A 22617-nucleotide genomic window follows, 5' to 3' on the forward strand; every position below is an offset into this window, starting at 1 on the left:
GATAGAAGTGTGAAGGGAGATGCTAGCATTCAGTATAGTGAAGGTTCTGGGGACTCATTAAAGGTAAAGGTACCCCTGCCCGTACGGGCCAGTCTTGACAGACTCTGGGGTTGTGCGCCCATCTCACTTAAGAGGCCAGGGGCCAGCGCTGTCCAGAGACACTTCCGGGTCACGTGGCCAGCGTGACATCGCTGCTCTGGCCAGAGCCAGAGCCAGAGCCGCACACGGAAACGCCGTTTACCTTCCCGCTGGTAAGCGGTCCCTATTTATCTACTTGCACCCGGAGGTGCTTTCGAACTGCTAGGTTGGCAGGCGCTGGGACCGAGCAGCGGGAGCGCACCCCGCCGCAGGGATTCAAACCGCCGACCTTTCGATCAGCAAGCCCTAGGCGCTGAGGCTTTAACCCACAGCGCCACCTGCGTCCCTCTGGGGACTCATTAGGCATGCACTATTATTGCTTCTATGGGGGGGGGGGAGTTCCCAGTACCACCATCACCACCGCTAGGGAGATGATCTTTGGCAACATTACCTGGCAGGGGAACACTTAAAGGAACTGCTTCTCTGGTCGCTATGCAAGAGTGCCGTGCTTATTGTTCAGAGCAAAGTCACAAATAAACCCATTGTCTTGGGGCACGTGCAGACTTCCAGCTAAACTGGGCTTCTCAGTGACACACCAGCTTAGCTCCCAGGTGTCCATTGCCCACTCTTCAGGTTCTAATCTTGGCAGGATATGCAAGAGGAAGAAACTGCTGCAGCCTCAAAAGAACAAGGAGGAGCAATTTGCAAGAGGGGTGTTCAGAGCAATAGGTCCTTATCTCACCTATTGCTAGCTCTCCTCCTTTTGAAAACCACAACTGAGGTCAGCTTTGAGGTGATGCGGACTATTCTTGGCCCCAGCTCTCAAAACTGTAGATCCAGGGGTGAGGTCAAGTACTACCCTCATACAGTGTTACCAGAGCCTCCTCTTTGTTTTCGCCACAAGGGAAACCATTCACTTCTATGGGAGATAGTAAAGGTAAAGGGACCCCTGACCATTAGGTCCAGTCGTGACCGACTCTGGGGTTGCGGCGCTCATCTCGCTTTATTAGCCAAGGGAGCTGGCGTACAGCCTCCGGGTCATGTGGCCAGCATGACTAAGCTGCTTCTGGTGAACCAGAGCAGCACACGGAAACGCCGTTTACTGCCAGAGCGGAATTTATCTACTTGCACTTTGACGTGCTTTTGAACTGCTAGGTGGGCAGGAGCAGGGACCGAGCAATAGGAGCTCACTCCGACGCAGGGATTCGAACAGCCAACCTTCTGATGGGCAAGTCTTAGGCTCTGTGGTTTAACCCACAGCGCCACCTGCGTCCCATGGGAGATAGTAAAGGTAAAGGTAAAGGTACCCCTGCCCGTACGGGCCAGTCTTGACAGACTCTGGGGTTGTGCGCCCATCTCACTTAAGAGGCCAGGGGCCAGCGCTGTCCGGAGACACTTCCGGGTCACGTGGCCAGCGTGACATCGCTGCTCTGGCCAGAGCCAGAGCCAGAGCCAGAGCCGCACACGGAAACGCCGTTTACCTTCCCGCTGGTAAGCGGTCCCTATTTATCTACTTGCACCCGGAGGTGCTTTCGAACTGCTAGGTTGGCAGGCGCTGGGACCGAGCAGCGGGAGCGCACCCCGCCGCAGGGATTCGAACCGCCGACCTTTCGATCGGCAAGCCCTAGGCGCTGAGGCTTTAACCCACAGTGCCACCTGCGTCCCTATGGGAGATAGTAAATGCCCCTAATTAGACATTCATTCATGTGTCTCTGTCTCTGAAGAAGGAAGAGACAACAGAATGTTACCTGGAACAGTAGATCCAACAGGCAGGAAGGTTAGTTGTAGTCCACTGGTTGAGACTTGGTGGGTACTGAACGCATTTTTATGATTCCTTTTAATAAAATAATTCAGAACTGTTTGTCATAATCTATTATACAAAGGAGTCTTAAGAGAAACAATGACATTTCCTATTTTAAATAGACCCTGATTTGTTTTGCTGACAGCCTTTCAACTTTATGTTTTGAGGCAGCAGAAACTGGACTAATAAAAAGTACCATGTTTTATTTTGCTGTTGTTTTTTAAGGATCAATACATCAGTAAGTCTATTCCATGAGCTAAGGTGGGGGAAGCAATGAGCCAAAAAGTCCTCGGGAAAACTGAATAATAAAAAGACTTTGCATTTATTTCCCTTTCTGGGGATCATTTGAATAATCTCCAGTGTACTATGTCCAACAAACACAAATGAAAATATGGATGCAAACCAAAATGCTTTACTTGACCTTGCTTTAGTATGTTTCAGATTGGACGTTTCCAACAACAAATGTCATACAGACAATCTGAGAACAAATTTACAGAGCTACAAAATAATCATTAGCTGGATTCAAAGCAAAGTGAACATATCATTTTTAAAAATATTGTCACTCCACCTCTTTGAATAAATTCCAAAAATGCTTTTTAATTTTGCCTGGTATTGTTCAGTGATTATGACCTATTGGAGATATGATGATGGCTGCCTCCCAACTGTAAAACAGGATATACAGTCTTTGAATACATACTTCCTCCGCATCTGCCAGTCTTTGCCCAGCTCCAGATCAGGTTTGGATATCTGGTGGTGGACCTCTTTGCAACAAACCAGAATTTCCAGCTTCCAAGATATGTCATAAAGTACCACATGGAGGTACCACAAGGGCGCCAATGTAGCCCAAAGAGCTACTGTACATTTTTCTCCTGCTCCTCTCCTGGGATGAATTCTCTGGAACCTATATTCAGATGGTCCTGCTGGCACCCTACTGGCCTCATTGGCCATGGTTTTCAAAGCTCCTCCAGCTCTCAGTGGAGAAGCCATGGGTGCTACCTATTTGGCAGTTTGGCATCCGACCCCAAGTAGCTGCATCTGACAGCCTGACATTTGAGTGGTGCTGTCTCCAGAGGTGGTTGCTATGATCCTAGCCTCTTGTTGCTCATCAGCCAATGGAGCACATGGTCTGTCATTTCCAAGTATTGTGGGTCCATGCAAAGTGACTGTGCATCAAGTCCTGTCTTTCCTTCACAGAGGCTTGAAGTTGGGCTAGAAGCAAGATACTCTTCATCAACAGGTCTCAGCTAGATAAGAGAGAGACATTCAGAAGTAACAACAGGCTGCCAAGCCACTGTGAGTCACTTGGAAAGACTTGTGAATGTCATCTCACCTTCCCACAACTGCCTTTTCCATTATGCTAGCACCTTCTCTTCAAGACCTGACTCCACAATGTGGGAGAAGAGGAGACCAAAGACAAACTAGGTTTATTTCTCCCTCACTGCAATTTTTCCCCTGAGCAGGCAAGGGGTGAATCAGACAAGGAACAAGCGTCAGCTCTCTTCTCTGCCTCAACCATGTCTCAACAGCATCAGTCAAAGAGAAGTCTGCCATATTTAATGAATCTGAGGTTTTGTGACAGGGAAGTGAGGAAATCAGGAGGAAACACTCAGAGGTATACTGTCAGCGTCTCTACCTACAGCCACACCCTCAGTTTTTGCAGTGAACTAGGTCTTCTCCAAGGGACGCGGGTGGTGCTGTGGTATAAACCACAGAGCCTAGGACTTGCCAATCAGAAGGTCAATGGTTCGAATCCCTGCGACAGGGTGAGCTCCCGTTGCTCAGTCCCTGCTCCTGCCAACCTAGGAGTTCAAAAGCACTCTGGCGGGAAGGTAAATGGTGTTTCCGTGCGCTGCTCTGGTTCGCCAGAAGCGGCTTAGTCATGCTGGCCACATGACCTGGAAGCTGTTCACCGGCTCCCTCGGCCAATAAAGCGAGATGAGTGCCGCAACCCCAGAGTCGGTCACGACTGGACCTAATGGTCAGGGGTCCCTTTACCTTTACCTAGGTCTTCTCCAGCTCTTCACCTCTGATTATTTCCTTAAGGACTCCTGTTGCTCTAACATCAGTTCCAGCCTGTAGATGGTGGCCATCCCTTCCCAAACCAATGCACGGCCAAAGTGGACTTTAACTCAGCTACGCTGGTCCAGGCTGATCTCCAAGGAGCAACTTACCCAAACCCCAGTCTTCATGCTTGGCTGGGTCAGAAGAGTCCTCCTTCCTTTAGGAAACTGACAAAAAAAGAGTGCCCACCTAACACACCTGATGCTACAGAAGTTCTCTCCCCACACCCCACAAATCATGTTCCAAATGAAGTTGCAGCTCTCTCCTCACCGACTGATTCCTGGGAAGATATGCCCAAAGATTCTTGAAGCAAAAAAAGACCTCATTTTCTTTTGAACGATTACAGCCTGATTGCAGGTTGCAGGGCCAATTTGGTAACCTTCCCAAAGAATCCAGCTGCCTGGAAGTCCATGCATCTCTGGCAGTGAGACTTCTGATTCAGATCTTTAGACTAGAGGCTACTCTTCGGCTCTCCATCGCTGTCGGCCCCCTCTAATCCCCTTGATTGGACTCCCCTGTCTGCCTGTCCTGGGGCTTATCGTCCTCCTGCCTGGTGTCCCCTCAATATTGTTCTGCAAAGACGGTTGGATGTGCTTGTAGGCTTTGGGTTCACAGTATGTGGTCTTGCTCTGGGTTTAATTCCTCAGACAAACTCTGGCTCTAGGGCTGGGATTCTGTCAGCAGACGCCTCATGCTTTCTCGCTCTGTGCTTTCTAAAGCACACGGGTTCATTTCCTCTCTCTCCCAGTGAATAAGTCTGCTTCCTTCAGCCCCATTAATAACTGGACTAAATAAACTCAGATGGCAAGCTGGTTTTACTGATCCTTAATTACTGATCCTTACCAGAACCTTGTTATTGTTCTCATTAGTTATTCTTGATGAAGCCCTTGGCTAAACGATGTTAGCAGTCAGTAGGAAATGAATAATTAGCAGAATAAATAGCAGTCATGATCATTATTTTGCTAAAGCAGAAAATTAAACAATTCTGGTCACATCATTGAAGAGCATTCTAGTTGATGCTGGACCTACACTCTGCTTTTTTTAAAAAAAGTGTTTTTGTAATTTCAAATAGTTTTGTCAGCCTGTTGTTTTGGCCATATAGACAAGCCAGTATAGTACACTGGGCAGAGTGTTAGACTAAGACCACAATCGTGACCTCTGGGCCACCAAATCTGGGCCCTGCTACTTGTGCCAACCAAGGGAGGAGAGGCAGCAAACGTCTGGATGTTTTCTGTGTGAAACTGAGAACCAGCTGCCAAATCAAGAGTGTCAAAGTGTTCTCCTACGTCGTTTCCTTTTTTTTAAATGGGGTCTAGATGAGTATGCTCTTGGTTTCAGCTAATTGGTAATGGTATTTAGAGGCTTCTGTAAGCAACAACTAAATGACCCTAAATCAAAGTGTTCTCGTATGCAACTTGCTTATTGAATTTGGTTTTGGCCACTGCAGCTGCCACACTTCACACTAGTTCAGCCTTCCTAGAAATCAAGGCTGGATTTAATGGCTATGGAGATGTATGACAAAGAAATCATTATGTAGCAATTCATTTGTCTTACACAAATACACAAAGTCTTAAAGGTTTTCTGTGGTGGCATGTCTGTTCTTGAAAATGAATAGGATGAGAAGGGTGTTGAGGCCACATTTTAACTTGGCAAAGTATGGATTGTCCAGTCCTATCCTATTCAGAATAGGGCAAGGCAAGGAGCTCTTCAAGGGCTTGCAATGCTTCCTTCTTTGGCAGTGCAGGGCACCAAGTGTTTCCCTGCATTATGCACATACACCAAAAATCCCCCCTTTTCCCCTTCACATGTTTAGGGAAACCATTTTTAGGGAAACACTTGGAAACCATGTTTAGGGAAACCATTTTTGCTTGCTTGGATGGGCGACAGCAGTGTAGGGCGTATGGTAGCCAAGCAGAACCACAAAAGGGGAGTGATGCAAGCTAGTGAGAGTTGTGGCCTGGTGAGAGTTTGTGGCCCTAGAGGAGTCCCAAGGACCAAATGGAGAAGTCTGCAGGGGCAGATTTGGCCCACAGATCTGAGGCTTCCCACCTCTGCACTAATAGCTCTTTCGCTGTAGATTGAACTGAATTAAAAGACACATCCTGTCAAAGGGATGAATGCCTCATCTCTTTACAGCTGTTCATTAGAATTTCGTTTATTGTGAGAAAATAATATATTTTATGTTTTTTTAATAAAAAAAAGCTTGATTATGTAAGAAATTTTTATTTTAAAAAGTTTTTTTAAACAATGGAAGCACAATTAATAGATGCAGAAATTAACTTGCCTGCCAATAAAAAGGTACATGTGTTGTTTCTCTTTTTTTATAATCCACCAGACCCAGCAATTTGTTGGTTTGTATTCTGTCTATTAGGCCTAGAACTTCCACTGGTTATGGGGGTGAGTGCCTAACTCCTTGTGCTACTATGGCGGCTTATACACTGAGGAAACTGCCAGTGCATTTTCTGTTGCACTGCACTGCACTGCAAATGGGTAGAGGGTGTTATTGCAGCAATTGATCCAGCGGGGATTAGAGATACAAGAAAGCAGCTACAGCGTTACCTCGGGTTAAGAACTTAATTCCTTCTGGAGGTCTGTTCTTAACCTGAAACTGCTCTTAACATTAGCTAATGGGGCCTCCCGCTGCCACTGCATGATTTCTGTTCTCATCCTGAAGCAAAGTTCTTAACCCGAGGTACTATTTCTGGATTAGCGGAGTGTGTAACCTGAAGCGTCTGTAACCTGAAGCATTTGTAATCTACTACTGTAGTTAGTTAGCTTCTGGCTGTGTAAATCTGGCACTGAGCCAAAATAGTGCATAACAGGTGACTTTAGGCACCGACCTGCCTCAATTGTATGTAAAGTGAGTATTTTTGTATTATGTACTTTTGTGTTTTTAGATCATAAACCTCCCTGTGATCCTCGGGTGAAGGGCAGTATAGAAGTTTAACAATTGCTGGGCAAGCCTTAGATCTATTTGCTTGATGGTAATCTCCATTGAGCAGGACGCAGGTGGCGCTGTGGGTTAAACCACAGAGCCTAGGACTTGACGGTTCGAATCCCTGCGACGGGATGAGCCTCCATTGCTCAGTCCCTGCTCCTGCCAACCTAGCAGTTTCAAAGCATGTCAAAGTGCAAGTAGATAAATAGGTACTGCTCTGGCGGGAAGGTAAATGGCGTTTCCATGCGCTGCTCTGGTTCGCCAGAAGCGGCTTAGTCATGCTGGCCACATGACCCGGAAGCTGTACGCCGGCTCCCTCGGCCAATAAAGTGAGATGAGCGCCGGCAACCCCAGAGTCATTTGTGACTGAACCTAATGGTCAGGGGTCCCTTTACCTTTAATCTCCATTGAACTTTTTTTTTTAATGCTGTGTTAAATGAAGAAAAGGAGGAGGGATGTGAAAAGATGGCATCAAGTCTGGGAATAAGGAGAAAGTTTCCAACTTTTTGTTGTTTTGTGGGTTTAATTAAGGTACAGCGACAGCTGTAGTTGTCCGAGGGTGTGGGGGGGGGGCATCACAGGCTAAAGAGAGCCCAAGTAGGCAGACCAACCAAGGACAGAGGGATGTGTTCACCACAAGTAGCCATAGTTGTTTCCATGTTACTGATTTCCAAAGGTGTCTGAGATTAGCAGTTTGCCAAAAAGCAGGGGGTGGAGGGTATAGCACCGGGCACAGAAATGTCTACTTTGGCCCTGCTGGGCAACCCAAAAGTCTAGATTTACATTTGTCTCAATCCACACAGTGGTATTTGCTTAACAGAGTAAGCTGTGAATCACAAATGGTGTGCAAGGTGCTAAACGAAGAGGCTAACAGCAGGAACAGAGGGCCTTTCACTTTTGAGACAGTGGTGGGACTCCAGACCAGTTTTGGGACTGGCCAAAAATCGTTACTGTCTGATGGCTGCTTTGTGGCCTGAGCCACAAAGTCCACAACCAGGAAAGTGTCCACATCACCAAAACCACCAGCATAATTAGTGTTGCTGCAACTGGAAATTTTGAAAGCTTCAGTAAAAGAGGTTCGAGGTCATGTACTTGGATGGGCATGAAAAATGAATTCTGCCCTCTAGTTCATGGCTGCAGCCCAGCCACATAGAGAAATGTGCAAGAACCGCCTCTGTCCTTGCAATATATTTTACTTTCTGTTGTGTAGAAAACCTCTGCCAACCACCCATCTGACATAATATCCTCCTCTTTGACAAGGTTCAGAACTGCATCTCAGAATTTGGTATGGTCATAACCCATCCGTAGTTTTCAGTAGTCTTAAGTGTAGTAGGAATTGAGCACATGATCCAACCCGATAGGTACAGGCTGGGAGGCTTGTCACCTGTGTCAGCACCATTAGAGACTGGAAGAGGGGAGGCATCACCCAGTCTCAAATCTTCCATTGTTGGGCAAGGTGATTGAGCGGGTGGTTGCTGAACAACTCCAGGCACGCCTGGAAGATGCGGACCATTTGGATCCCTTCCAGTCGGGATTCAGGCCTCACCATGGGACTGAAACTGCCTTGGTCGCGCTGGTTGATGATCTCCGGCGGGCTAGAGACAAAGGTGAGACCTGTTTCCTAGTTCTGCTGGGTCTCTCAGCGGCGTTTGACACCATCGACCATAACATCTTCTGGACCGTCTAGAGGGGCTGGGAGCTGGGGGCACTGTTATACAGTGGTTCTGCTCCTTCCTCCTGGGCCGTGTTCAGAAAGTGGTGGTGGGGGATGAGTGTTCAGACCCCTGGGCTCTCACTTGTGGGGTGCCTCAGGGTTCTGTCCTCTCCCCCATGCTTTTCAACATTTACATGCAGCCGCTGGGAGAGATCATCAGGAGGTTTGGGCTGGGTGTTCATCAGTATGCAGATGATACCCAGCTCTACCTCTCTTTTAAATCAGAACCAGTGAAGGCGGTGAATGTCCTGTGTGAGTGTCTGGAGGCGGTTGGTGGGCGGCTAACAGATTGGGGTTGAATCCTGACAAGACAGAAGTACTGTTTTGGGGGGATAGGAGGTGGGCAAGTGTGGAGGACTCCCTGGTCCTGAATGGGGTAACTGTGCAGCTGTTTACCAGCTCCATCTGGTACGCAGGCTGAGACCCTATCTGCCTGTGGACTGTCTCACCAGAGTGGTGCATGCTCTAGTTATCTCTTGCTTGGACTACTGCAATGCTCTCTATGTGGGGCTATCTTTGAAGGTGACCCGGAAACGACAACTAATCCAGAATGCGACAGCTAGACTGGTGACTGGGAGCAGCCGCTGAGACCATATAACACCAGTCTTGAAAGACCTACATTGGCTCCCAGTACGTTTCCGAGCACAATTCAAAGTGTTGGTGCTGATCATTAAAGCCCTAAATTGCCTCGGCCCAGTATATCTGAAGGAGCGTCTTCACCCCCATCGTTCTGCCCGGACACTAAGGTCCAGTGCCAAGGGCCTTCTGGTGGTTCCCTCACTGCAAGAAGCGAAGTTAAAGGGAACCAGGCAGAGGGCCTTCTCAGTAGTGGCACCCGCCCTATGGAACGCCCTCCCATCAGATGTCAAAGGAAAAATGACTACCAGACTTTAAGGGGACATGTGAAGGCAGCCCTGTTTAGGGAAGCTTTTAATATCTGAAGGACTATTGTATTGTGCTGTTTTGTTGGAAGCTGCCCGGAATGGCAGGTGAGGCCCAGCCAGATGGGCGGGGTATAAATAAGAAATAATAATAATAATCATCATCATCATCATCATCATCATCATCATCTCAGGGCAGAGGAGGGGCATGTTGGGAAACAACGCTTAGAGCATTTGGTTGTAGCCACAGATGCTCCAGAGTGCTTTGTGAAAGCTAGCAGGGATGCGGGTTGCACTGTGGTCTAAACCACAGAGCTTAGGGTTTGCCGATTGGAAGGCCGGCGGTTCGAATCCCCGCGACGGGGTGAGCTTCCATTGCTCGGTCCCTGCTCCTGCCAACCTAGCAGCTCAAAAGCACGTCAAAGTGCAAGTAGATACCGTATTTTTCGCCCTATAGGACGCACCGGCCCATAGGACGCACCTAGTTTTTTGGGGGGGGGAATAAAGAAAAAAAATTATTCCCCCCCCCAGCCGCAGGAACTCCCGCAGGGCTCCCTAGGCTGCGGAGATCTGCCCGAAGCGCGGGGCACTCTGCTTCAGCGCGCCGTGCGCTCCGTGCAGCAGGCTGCTATCCGCAGCCTAGGGAGCCCTGCAGGAACTCCCGCGGGCTCCCCAGGCTTGTGGATAGCTTCCTGAAGCCTGGAAAGAGAGAGGGGTCGGTGCGCACCGACCCCTCTCGCTCTCCAAGCTTCAGCAAAAGCCTGCATTCACCCCATAGGACGCACACACATTTCCCCTCCATTTTTGGAGAGGGGAAAGTGCGTCTTATAGGGCGAAAAATACGATAAATAGGTACTGCTACGGCAGGAAGGTAAACGGCGTTTCCGTGCGCTGCTCTGGTTCTTCAGAAGCAGCTTAGTCATGCTGGCCACATGACCCGGAAGCTGTCTGCGGACAAATGCGGGCTCCCTCGGCCTATAGAGTGAGATGAGCGCACAACCCAGAGCCAGGGGTACCTTTACCTTTAGGGTCTCCAGCCATGCCCCTGGTGGTGTGTGGTTGCTGCTTGCCAAACTGGAGGCAAAGGCTCCAGTAAGATCTAACAGGATCACTTAGTCAAAGATCCTGGACCTAGGCCACAAATGTTGTCTTAAAGCCACCCTTGTCATTTACCACCATAGACTGTCCGCCTCTTATGCCATACAACATGTTTGTTCAAATTCTTTTTGCCCAGGATTAGCAGATTGCACAAATAAATGTTCAGCAACTGCCGAACATCCATTCTAGTAACTTTGGTGAAGTCAAATACACCAGCAGTCCTTGCATACCAGGAGCATGATAACTTGAGCCCTGTTGTTTGCAGAACTTAAGCAGGGTAAACGAGGAGAGAGGGGAGCCTAGCAGCCTTATAAACTGACAATCAAATTCCCGACTAAATCAAAGAGCTGCTTGAAATCAGCAGTTGACTGAGAGCGTGTATCTGAAGAGGGCTGGAAGAGAGAGCCCAGTGTCCTGGCATTCCCACACAAGAAGCTTCCTTTTCTGCAGAACAAGTGGCTGAAATAGTTTTCTCTTTTCTACGGCCAGTGCTGAATTTCACAACGGACTGGTGATTCTGTAGAGGGGAGATTACCTGGTGTTCTGCATTTTCTGCATAGCCGTACCTGGGGCCCTCCAGGCTGCTGTTCTGTCGCAAGGGTATTCTGCGAGATGCTTTTGACGCAGTATTTGTGCACCAGTGGTAGATTTCATCAGCTTTATTGGTTGCCTTTCGATTCTTCCGTCATGCTGCTACATGTTGTGCTCCCTGGAGGAGCTATTGCACAATAAAAGCAGGACAGAAAAACCTCAGAACCTCTTGTGTATTTAAAATTATGGGATTTTAGCAGGACATTACAAGATATTCACTGACTGGAAATGCAGCTGTGTGAGTATGAATGCACCATAAAAAGGAGGGGCCCCAGGAGACATAATATGAGCCGAAGCATTTTCGTGTAAAGCTAATAGAATGCCTCTTTTTTGTTTTCATACTTCTTTTAATGGCCTCGTTGTCTTAATAATTGTAAGTGCATATCATCGGATGTAAACTAGTATTAGACAAATGTATTAGACAAGTACATATACATGGATGTAATCTAGGTACTAGAAACACACTGGCTTACAAAGAGACACATCGCTGGAGTCCAGAAGTACATTTGATGGATCCTTTTCCTTGTCTCCCTCATTTCCTTCACACTCATATGCCAGGACCAAAGAGTTCAGAGCTAAAACTCAGTGATCTTTAGTATATTAAGGATGTATAGATCTAGCTGGACCGTTGTATTATTCAGGAACTGCTGAATTTGTGCTGCTCTCTGAGAAGTCCCATCATCCTAACATGCTCTGGGCAGTCTAAACGACAAGAGTTTGGACAAAACTAGAATAATCCTAATACAGTACTTCAAGACTTGTTGTGGCAGCAGCCCACAGTCACCCAGGAACCCAGCTGCAGCCGCCCTTAATAGCTGAATCCAACAGGTGCTTTGTGCTTGCAAAAGATGTTCTCCGTGATGGTTAAACCTTGTGCACCAATGCCTGCGTGACACTTTGCACAATGTCAACTCTAAAATCTCCTGTGCAGACATTATATACAACAGTATCAATGGAAGCTATAAATCTAATTTTTAAGATTAGACTTCTGTGCATCAGAGTCATCATTATGTAGCATGATTCCACAGTAATTTGTGTAAATTCTTACAGCTCCTTTTTTTGTAAGTCACATTGAGACTTTTTTGTAAAAAAGAAGAAGAGTGACTAATAAGTGGAATAAATACTAATGACTAATCAATAATAATGCTGAAAAGACCAATTTTATTTAAAGCTATATACACTAATTAAAATTTTCATTTTAGTGTGTGTGGCATGCAGTTAATGTTATTATTTTGCTCACGTAGTAAATATGGCAGTGATGCTATTGATATTTTTGTAGGTGTGGAATGTCTGTCAGAAGATCATAGCTTATAAAGGGCATATTAATACTCAAAAGTGTTTGGGACTTATTTATTTAGTTATTAGCATAAATCTCTAAGCAGTGTACAATTTGAAAAACCACATATCATTCAAACAAAATCTAAAACCAATAAAATACACAAAATCATATGCACACAAAAGCATATAAAATTGAGTAAACCAGAAATTCAGAATGTGGGTGAAACACATTGAACAGCACAATTTATAATATCAGTGCCCTGAATGCATCTGGGCCATAGGATTGCCTTAGGGAGGACTATTGCAAAGGAAAGAGAAATTCACTTCTCCTTCTGAAACCCACAAATGCAAACTGCTGCCTGATACACTGAAATTCAGTGGTGACACCCTGTGGGCAAAATGGGGATTGCAGCAGGAAGACATTGTTTCAGCTTTGTAATTACCGTATTTTTCACTCTATAAGACGCACCAGACCACAAGACGCACCTAGTTTTTGGAGGAGGAAAACATGAAAAAAAAAAATTCTGAATCTCAGAAGCCAGAACAGCAAGAGGGATCGCTGCACAGCCTGCATTCGATCCATAAGACGCACACACATGTCCCCTTACTTTTTAGGAGGGAAAAAGTGAGTCTTATAAAGCAAAAAATACGGTAACTAAGGACTGTTTCATGTGAGCTTTTTCATACCTGGGAATGCAAAGGCAAAACATGCACTATTGGTTGGCCTGCGGGAGGCATGTGCAAGCTTTCCCTGTAGGCAGCAAAAAACTGTGTTGCATGTCTTGTCCTCGACTTGTATTGATCCTTATGGATAGGTTATTGAGGTACGTTGATTATTTTGAACTTAGATGTTAAATGCACAGTTTCTCACATCATTTCCCCCTTCTGTTCCAAATCAAGATATAGATGAATGCTCCTTCGAAAGGACCTGCGACCATACCTGTATCAATTACCCTGGGAGTTTTGAATGCCTGTGTCATAAAGGCTACACATTATATGGAATGACACACTGCGGAGGTTTGGAGAGTTTGATTCATTTTTCATTCTTTGCTTAGTGACATCTCTCCATAAGGCTTTAGAATTGCAGAGTTAAGAGTTGTAGAGTTAGAAGGGACCCTGAGGTTCATCTAGCCCAGGCATGGCCAAACTTGGCCCTCCAGATGTTTGGGGACTACCATTCCCATCATCCCTGACCGCTGGTCCTGTTAGCTAGGGATGATGGGAGTTGTAGTCCCAAAACATCTGGAGGGCCAAGTTTGGCTGTGCCTGATCTAGTCCTGTACTCCCTACAGTCCTACCTTGGATTCCGAACGCTCTGGAACTCATATGTTTTGGCTCCTGAATGCCGCAAACCCACAAGTGATTGTTCTGGTTCTTTTGGAACCCAAACGTCCGATGGGGCTTCCACGGCTTCTGATTGGCTGCAGGAGCTTTCTCCTACATGTTGGATGGCCATCTGCTATGAATGCTTTAGTTGAGATTCCTGAATGACCCCTTCCAACTCTACAATTCTGGGATTTTGTGACTGGGAAACCATCTGGACCTGGCACCTGCCCATTCTTTATTCGCTTAACAATGCTTCTCATTTCTTCCACCTTCAGTGTCTCAGCAAGGTAATCTGCCTGATCTAAGGAGAGCAGGCCAAACTAGGAAGAAAACCCATCATCTCTGGTGCCCAACAGGGCCTCCAGCGTTGATGCAAAGCAGAATATAAGTTCTGGAACTAGAGATTCATATCTGCGGGCATGGTGTAATTCTTGTCTTGATCACCCTTAATTATAGGGAAGCAGCTCCTAGTCTGTTGTTGACTTAGAGGGTAGGCCAACAGCAGGCTGGGCTTCTGTCCTCTTTCCCTTAGCACTGCTTTAAGTAGGCCAGGGGGAAGTCGGCCTTAGAGGCAAAGGGCAAATTCAAATCACACACAACTGAGCTCTGCAGAGGAGTGGTGGGAGTCATCAGCTGGGGAATCCCCAGGGGAAGAAGGCTCAGAACCCAGGGACTGGTGGTGGGACAGTGATGAGTGGTCAGAGGGAGCAGACTGGGAGGAAGAGGTGTCAGAAGCAGAAGAGGCAACAGGGTTTAGTGGGCAGGAAGAGTCTATGGCAGAGAGTAGTGCAGAATCAGAGGCCGGAGAGGAGTGGGGCCAATAGGCAGAGATGAAGCAGGCTGCTGAAGAATCCAGGGAATCTCCTTCTCCTGCTGTGACCATCTCCCTTTTTTCCTGGTCTGAGGTATGAAGCGGGCAGAGCAGAGATTGACAAGGTGTCAGAGACTCAGGCTGGATCTAGACACATCAAAAAAGCGTTTCAGGAAAACGTGTTGTAAACCTCATAGTGGGAAATCACGTTGGCGAAAGATGGAACTCCACAGTGCCATCTGGTGTCACAGTGTAATAACACCTATGCAGTGGAACCTCCGGGTACGAACTTAATTAGTTCTGGGGGTCCATGCGCAACCTGAAAAGTCTGCAGCAAGAGGCGCTGCTTCTGCGCATGCATGTGGCGCAATAGAGCACTTCTGCGCACGCGCAAAGCGTGCAGCAAAACCCAGAAGTATACACTTCCGGGTTTGCCACGTTCGCAACCCGAAAGTTATGTTACCCAAAGGTAACGTAACCCGAGGTACCACTGTAAAATGCTTTTTCTTTACTAACATAGCTGAGTCCTCAGGTGGCTTGGGAAGGAGCCTCACTGGGGCAGGACCTACTGGGAAGAGTTTCTGTGCTCACTAGGCCTGAACAGAGAGTTAACTTCACTGGTACCTTGTGAGTTATTGTTGCCCTGTGTCAGGGGACTGCTATCGGAACGGGGGAGGCAGTATATACAGAGAGCCTCCAGTGTGGAGAAAGCCACACCTCCAGTGGAGCAGAGGGGGAAGGGAGTAGTCAAGCAAAGGGAAGGCTTGAAGATGCTACTGAGAGCCCAAGCACCTCCCCTAGCCCGGCCTGCCAGGAGGCACACATGCCGTTTCTGTCGCCCGTAAGGAGGGGAGGTGGAGATTTGGGGTGTCTAAGTTCTTATGCTGGGGGCGAAACCAGAAGGGGGCACTCCCGGAATCTGCAAGTGACTAAGACAGACATGAACTTTGGGGTTCTGCGCGGTAAATAGTTTGCACCAATAAAAACCTGCAAACGACAGGCCAGAGTCATGAGCAACCATTTCCCCACCTGACACCCTGCTTCCAACACCTGCCCTGACAGCTCTTTGGACAATATTAAAGTACAGTTTAAACCTTTAATGAAAGCTGTCTTCTACTAGCAGTCAGGGTTTAGAATACCTTTCTGACAGTAAGAACTATTCTACAGTGAAATGGACTCCCTTGGTCAGTGGTGGACTCTCCTTCCCTGGAGGTTCTTAAGCAGAGGTTGGGTGGCCATCTGTCAGAGACGCTTTAGTTGAGATTCCTGCACTGCAGGGGGTTGGACTAGATGACCCCTGGGGGCTCCTTCCAACTGTACAGTTCTATGATAGTGTGATTCCTTGAGGCGTAAGCTGTTGCAGGTCTTCATTTGACTAGTCTTCATTTTCTTTCTACGCAATGCCACAGCCCCCCATTAAGCCTTACCAGTCTCTCATTCTATCGGCAGAAAAGCCAGAGAACCCTCATTCAGTTCTACAAGCGTCCTTGCCATTTGTGAGGGAAAATGTGGGTCATTCAGCAGAGAAGTGTCCAGGTGCCAGGCCTTAGATTTTGCAAGGATTGGAGGGAGGCAGAAAAATAGGCATGGCCCACAATTACTATTGCACCAACTCTGGAGTCCACAAAAAGAATGAACATGGAATCAGGAAAATAATAATCTAACTTAAAGCAGTTCTGGTGGACAGACAACAGGAAGGAATAGTCACACCTGATAGTATTTACTTACAGTGCAACACTAATTCATTTAAATGTACTTTCAGATATTGATGAATGCAGTATCAGCAATGGGAGCTGTGACTATGGATGCCTCAATACAATGGGAAGTTACGAATGTGTATGTCCATCGGGGAAGAAGCTACACTGGAATAAAAAGGATTGTATTGGTAGGTAACATTTTGGAACAGGGCACCTTCCTCTTTTTTCACTTCTTTCACTGATGAGCAGCTTATTGATATATTAAATATATAAAATTGCATGTCAGAAAACTCCAAGGGCAACAGATGTAATGTTGCCCTGATTAGGAAACCCAGTCCTTGCAATTCTGTAATTTTAGATAACACAATTTGAGAAAGATATTTCCGAGAAGTTTGCTACTTGTTTAAATAGTTAATTAACCTTCAGTGAGTTAGGGACTTCCCCTGCGTGTGAAGACAGGCTGTGGCGGATTGAGTGAAGAGTCCAGTGGCGACTGGCTCGCCTCCCACAGCCCCCGGCAAGAGCCACCTCTCATTGAACTTCTCTCCTTTTTTTCCTCGGCTTGGTTTGCTTGACAGCATGGCCCAGCCTAGTTTGAGGGCAATCAAAAAAAGCTCAACAACTTTCTGCTCTCCCCCCCCCCCCGCCCAATTGTCCAGATTTTAACTTCTATTTTAGGGTTTAAAGGTAAAGGTAAAGGTACCCCTGCCCGTACGGGCCAGTCGTGTCCGACTCTGGGGTTGCGTGCTCATCTCGGTTAAGAGGCCGTGAGCCGGCGCTGTCCGAAGACACTTCCGGGTCACGTGGCCAGCGTGACGAAGCTGCAACTGGCGAGCCAGCACCAGCGCAGCACACGGAAACGCCATTTACCTTCCCGCTATAAAGCAGTCCCTATTTATCTACTTGCACTTAAGAGTGCTTTCGAACTGCTAGGTGGGCAGGAGCTGGGACTGAACGACGGGAGCTCACCCCGCCGCGGGGATTCGAACCGCCGACCATACGATCGGCAAGTCCTAGGCGCTGAGGTTTTACCCACAGCGCCACCCGCGTCCCTATTTTAGGGTTTAGTTTTCTTAATTTTGGTTTCAAAAAAATAGGGGTTGTTTTATATATGGAAAAATATGGTAATTTTAGTTCTCCGTCTGTACAATATTCTCCAAGCCTAGACAGTTTTCTTTTTAGACCTAACTGTGTAAAACAAGAACCATATTGTCTGTATATAAAAGAACAGAAGGTCCAGAAGGTCTTAGGAGGTTGTAGAGATTCAGCCTTAGAATTATAGCTGTGAGAAAAAGGTTGAAGCGCATGGGAATCAGAATGCATTTTTGTTTAACTCCTTCTTTTGTTGGAATTGTATTTGTCAAAAGAGCCTGAGAGTCCTACTATGATTTTAGCAGAAGTATTGCTAGAAAGCTCATTGAGCAGATGCAAAAGATGTTTATATTAGCCCACAAAAGCCACATAAAGATGTTTTAGGGTCCTTAATACTTTGTTGGGTAAGACTTGGTTTAGTAGCCATTTAAGAGTTTGTGTCAAACTTGAAACCAATTGCAGTGTTGAAAAGGATAATGAAAACATTCACAATTTTAAGTAGCTTTAATACCGTGTATCAGTTTGTGTCTATTTAATTCCATTGCCTGAGGATACAGGTGACAGCTTCTGGTCGGTTCTCAAAAATGCATATCGCCTTTTAAAATAATGCACACATGTGTTAAGATTTGAAATGGAAATGTGTTATACCATCTTGTATCCAGGGTTGATTGGCTTCAACATAATTTTTTGTATTTATGAGGTGGCTTTATAAAGGAGGAGATCATCCCTGTCCTCAAGCGAAGGCCTCAGGCTTACATGCACCCTCTGCTTCGACCCTTCCTCTGCTTCCCACTCCAGTCTGAAAAATGAATGAGCTTAACTGGAGAATCCCTCAGACGTTATCTGAACCAGTGATTTCCTGTTTCTTCTTCCTCAGAGATGGTGAAATGCCTTCTGAATGCCAAGCCAGCTCCAAAGGCCCAGTTGGTCTGCAGCAAATTGGGAGGGATGGAAAGCTGTTTCTTATCATGTCCATCCAATACACTTTTTCTCCCAGGTTGGTATTGAAGAGCATATTGTTTTTCTTAAATTCCTTTCCTGGCTTTATTGAAGTCCAAAAACTGTAAAAAAATAAAAATACGCTGAAGGAAGGTCTTTTTAGATTAGTATTTATTTGCATAGGAAAACAACAGATAAGCCCACCCCACATAATTGATCACAAGACACTATTTGAATGGTAATGCCCATCAATCAATCAATAAAAGTTCTGAGCAATGGACAAATGTTTGGTCTTAACTCAGATGAATAAATGAAAGAAAGGCCTTCCACCATCTCAGTATATTTCGTGGTGTGTTCTTCTTTTCTTTTCCTCAGACACAGAAAATAGTTATTCAGTAAGCTGTGGAGTGCCAGGGCAGCACGGCAAGTCGCTTCAGAAACGCAATAGCACTCTTCCTAGCTGTGCAGGTGAGTGTTACTCCCAAGAATCTGGTGATAGATGTAACTCCCAAACACCCATTGTCCTGATATGATCTTATTTATATCTTCTTCCATTATGTGTACAGTGGCACCTTGGGTTACAGACACTTCAGGTTACAGACTCTGCTAACCCAGAAATATTACCTCAGGTTAAGAACTTTGCTTCAGGATGAGAACAGAAATCATGCAGCAGCAGCAGCGCAGCAGCAACGGGAGGCCCCATTAGCTAAAGTGGTGCTTCAGGTTAAGAACAGTTTCAGGTTAGGAATGGACCTCCGGAACGAATTAAGTTCTTAACCCGAGGTACCACTGTAGCTTCTTCCTTGTTTCTCATCATCACCCGACTCGTTCTAACCATCCCAGGGCGCTCAACCACTGCCACAATGTCCTTTCTTCTATCAGGTCAAAATGAGCAGATAGCAGCAAAGGTGGCCAGGTTCATAGCAGGGACAGTCAGAATAAGGGCCACTAACTGACGGCTGATTCAGGACTTTAAATTGTGCTCTTATATCAAATTCCCTTTTCTGCGTATACTGTAATGTTTTACTGTTCCTGTGGCCATTGGTTAATGCGAATAAAGTTTTATCTTATCTTATATATGGTTAACCCAAGGTACCACTGTAATTATACAGAAAGGATGGGAACCACTGGCTTGAAAAGTTGCTTAGCCTCCAGGATTCCCCTTCTGGCTCCCAGCACAACGTTTGACTCCAGCCCTTCTCACCCGTGCTATCGACTTTGGCTGCATTTCCCCATGTGATCTGAGACAGAGGAAAAGGGCTCTTTATCACCATCTTCACCATCACCATTTTATTAGTTAAAACGATGCTCAAGGAAGCTTACAACATGGAAAGATTCACATAATTACAACGGTAGTCATAAGCTATAAATAGAACATCAACAGGTGCACAAGCAAATTGGACAATTCCCACATAAATAATAGGATCCAAAAATAAAGATAACGAAAAATTAGTAACAGCGACAAACTCCACTAAGCAACGCCCCAGCCCAAGAGTCTGTTCAGCAGCCTGATATTTTGTAGCTGGAGTCAAGGCCCACCTAAGCCAGGTGGGGAAATGATTGTTATTATTTATTGAATTAATATACTGCCCTATACCAGGAGGTCTCAGGGCAGTTCACAGAATAAAATCAAAATATAAAACCACAAAATACATAATCAAAAATAAAAACTGCAAGCGAATAACCCCCCCCCCAAAAAAAAACCCCACATTTTAAAAGGACATAAAAGGCCTGCAAGGCAGAAAACTGGTCTTCTAGGACTCACAGCCAAGGTTATTATTATTGTATTATTATTTATTTAGGTGTCTACCATCCTTCATTTGCAGATCTCAGGCAGTTCACAACATCAATTTACAATATAAAAAACCCACAAAATACATAGTAAAAATAAGAACAACAACAACCAATAATCTCTCCTCCCTGGGTGTCTTTGCAGTCTTCCATATTGTGATTTATTCTGATATTTCAGAAGAGGTGGAGCATTTTTCAGCTGCTGGGCTTCTTTTAGAACCCTCTTCCATTTTCAAATCCTCTGCATCTAATTGTACTCCAGCTAGGAATTATTCTTCATGCAGAAAAGTAGTCTCTCTAACTCCATTATCTGTGGTAGGAAACCTGTCAAGTAATTCAAGACAGCTTATATCTCATTTCATCTGCAAAAAAATAAAAATCCAGGCCTGTCTTCAGGTTATCTTAAAAATACAGCACGACTGAAAACTTTTAATTTTATTTCTCTAGATATATTAGTACCACCCATCAAGCAGAAAGCTCGTTTTAAAATCAAGGACGCAAAATGTCACTTAAGACCTCGCAGCAAAGAAAAAATTAAAGATGTTGGAAATCAGCAGGCTGTTATAGGTATGTGGGGTCCATGGGCAGAAAATTCCGTGCTAGTTTTCTCTGTTCGGCAAATAAATAAAAATAAATAAGAGGATGGGCAGTAACGTTTGAGCTACATTTGCAGCTCAGCTTTTCACCTTTTGGATGTGATTGGTAATTTACCATGATTTACTATGTCAAGTGCTTGTTTTGTTGGAGGGCCTTTCTAAACAAATGTCATTGCTAGAAAAGGGGGCTGTAATTAGGCCTGAGCAATATGAGTTTTTAAAAATTAAAAATTGGGCCCACGAAACTTTTTAGTTCAGTCAACAAACGTAACAAACCGCGGCTGGCGCTGGGTGCCACACTGCGGGGGCCGGCCCTTACTGTGGGGCCTGCAGTGTGCCCGAGCCACATGTCTCTCCTGGGAGTGACGTAGTGGCTTGGGCGCCTGCAGGCTGGGTGCTGCATGAAACGGCAGCGTGGGGCTTGCGGCTGCCCACTGCCTCTCCCTCAGCCGCCCTACAGCTGAGGGGGAGGGGGCGGAGAGACTCCATGCAGTGCGCCACACCCCCGGCTGCAGGACGCGCGCAGCGCACCAGGCAGCCAAATGGCTAGCTACACTTCTGGGGCAATGTATTGATACATCGTCCAGGACCAGTATTGCTGGGGCAGACTGCAATGGCTCCTTCACCTGGTGGGATATCACGAGTGAAACCAACGCCGCTCCTAATATCCAGTGCCTTTTTCAACATTGGGCTGCTGGAAGCAGAGGAGCTCGGGAACAGTGGCTCTGCAGAAGGAGGAGCAAGCTGTATTGCCAGGCTGAGTTCTGTTTTAGTAGTAGGCGTAAAGCTGCTTTTGGGACATTCACTGAATAAGTGGACGTTTCAGATACCTGAGGTTTTGATAATCAAGATTCTGCTGCGCAGGTGTTACTGATGCAACTGCAGCCATGCTACCTTGCCCCTTGATATTTTTTCCATGTTGCTTCTGTTACGCAAAGGAGGTCAATTCCCTTGTACAGACAACTGCCAGGTAACCTTTGTGAACCTCAAGTGCGATTCCTCTAAGAAGAAACGCCGAGGCCGGAAATCGCCGTCCAAGGAAGTGTCCCATATCACAGCTGAGTTTGAAATGGAGATGAAGTCAGAAGAAGTCTCAGGTTTGTGAAAGACCATCTGCGTTTAGCATATGTTGGACTTTTAAATAATTGCCTGCTTCGTGCATTAGCAACAACAAAAAAGAATCACTTCTGTGGCAGATTCACTCTAAATATGCAATGTTATTATTATGATTGTGACTATTATTTATAATATACTGTGTGACATGCTTTTTTTACAAACATTTTGCACCCTCTGCGGGATCTCTTACTAGTAAAGGATGAACTATCCTGGTTCTAGGGTGGAGATATGCCCCAAGCTGCAACGTTATTCACCTTTTCATTTTCCCTTAATCTTGGATGGCAACCTTTGACTTCTATGGAATAAAGGGGTCTGCTGTTGGACATGGGTGAGAGAGCAGGACTAAACCTGGTCCTTGCCCCCTAGTGAACCCCCCCCCCCCCACGGGGAATAAAGCGTCCTCCTAAATATATAATAGTTCCATCCTTGCTCCTTGGTCACACTAGATGGTGCTTTTCTGTGGCAAGATTTACATACCCTAAATCATGGGTAGGCAAACTAAGCTCCACGGGCTGGATCCGGCCTGCGGACGGTCCAGAAATCGCTGAGTGGATCGCCAGCGCACACATTCTTTCCCTCCCTCTCCCTCAGTGCGGCACCACCGCCTCCCTCCCTCCTCCTGGCTTCTCCCTGCCCTGCCTAGAGGAGGAAGGGGGCTGGGCTTTGTTGGTGCCAGCAGCAGCAGCGCTCGAGCGGCCGCCATTTTAAGCAGCCCCTCTCTGGAGCCCTTTCACACGCTGCTCATCGTCCTGCCACCAGCCCCTGCCACTCGCAAGACACAGGTAAGCGGCCACCAGGGCTCGTGGTGC

General features: G+C 46.4%; 1 protein-coding gene across 3 annotated transcripts in view; it reads left to right on the forward strand.

Annotated features, from left to right (window-relative positions):
- The window catches only part of SCUBE1 (signal peptide, CUB domain and EGF like domain containing 1), a 193620-nt gene that overhangs the window by 156982 nt on the left and 14021 nt on the right, over positions 1-22617 (forward strand). For all 3 annotated transcript variants that reach the window (XM_079975127.1, XM_079975128.1, XM_079975129.1), the window contains 6 exons: positions 13341-13457; positions 16340-16462; positions 18244-18363; positions 18681-18773; positions 20544-20663; positions 21631-21789. In XM_079975127.1, the coding sequence (XP_079831253.1) occupies positions 13341-13457; positions 16340-16462; positions 18244-18363; positions 18681-18773; positions 20544-20663; positions 21631-21789 (732 nt within the window). The remainder of the gene's footprint in view (positions 1-13340; positions 13458-16339; positions 16463-18243; positions 18364-18680; positions 18774-20543; positions 20664-21630; positions 21790-22617) is intronic.

This window comes from Podarcis cretensis (genome assembly GCF_951804945.1).
Source record: "Podarcis cretensis genome assembly, chromosome: 5".
Taxonomy (NCBI): Eukaryota; Metazoa; Chordata; class Lepidosauria; order Squamata; family Lacertidae; genus Podarcis; species Podarcis cretensis.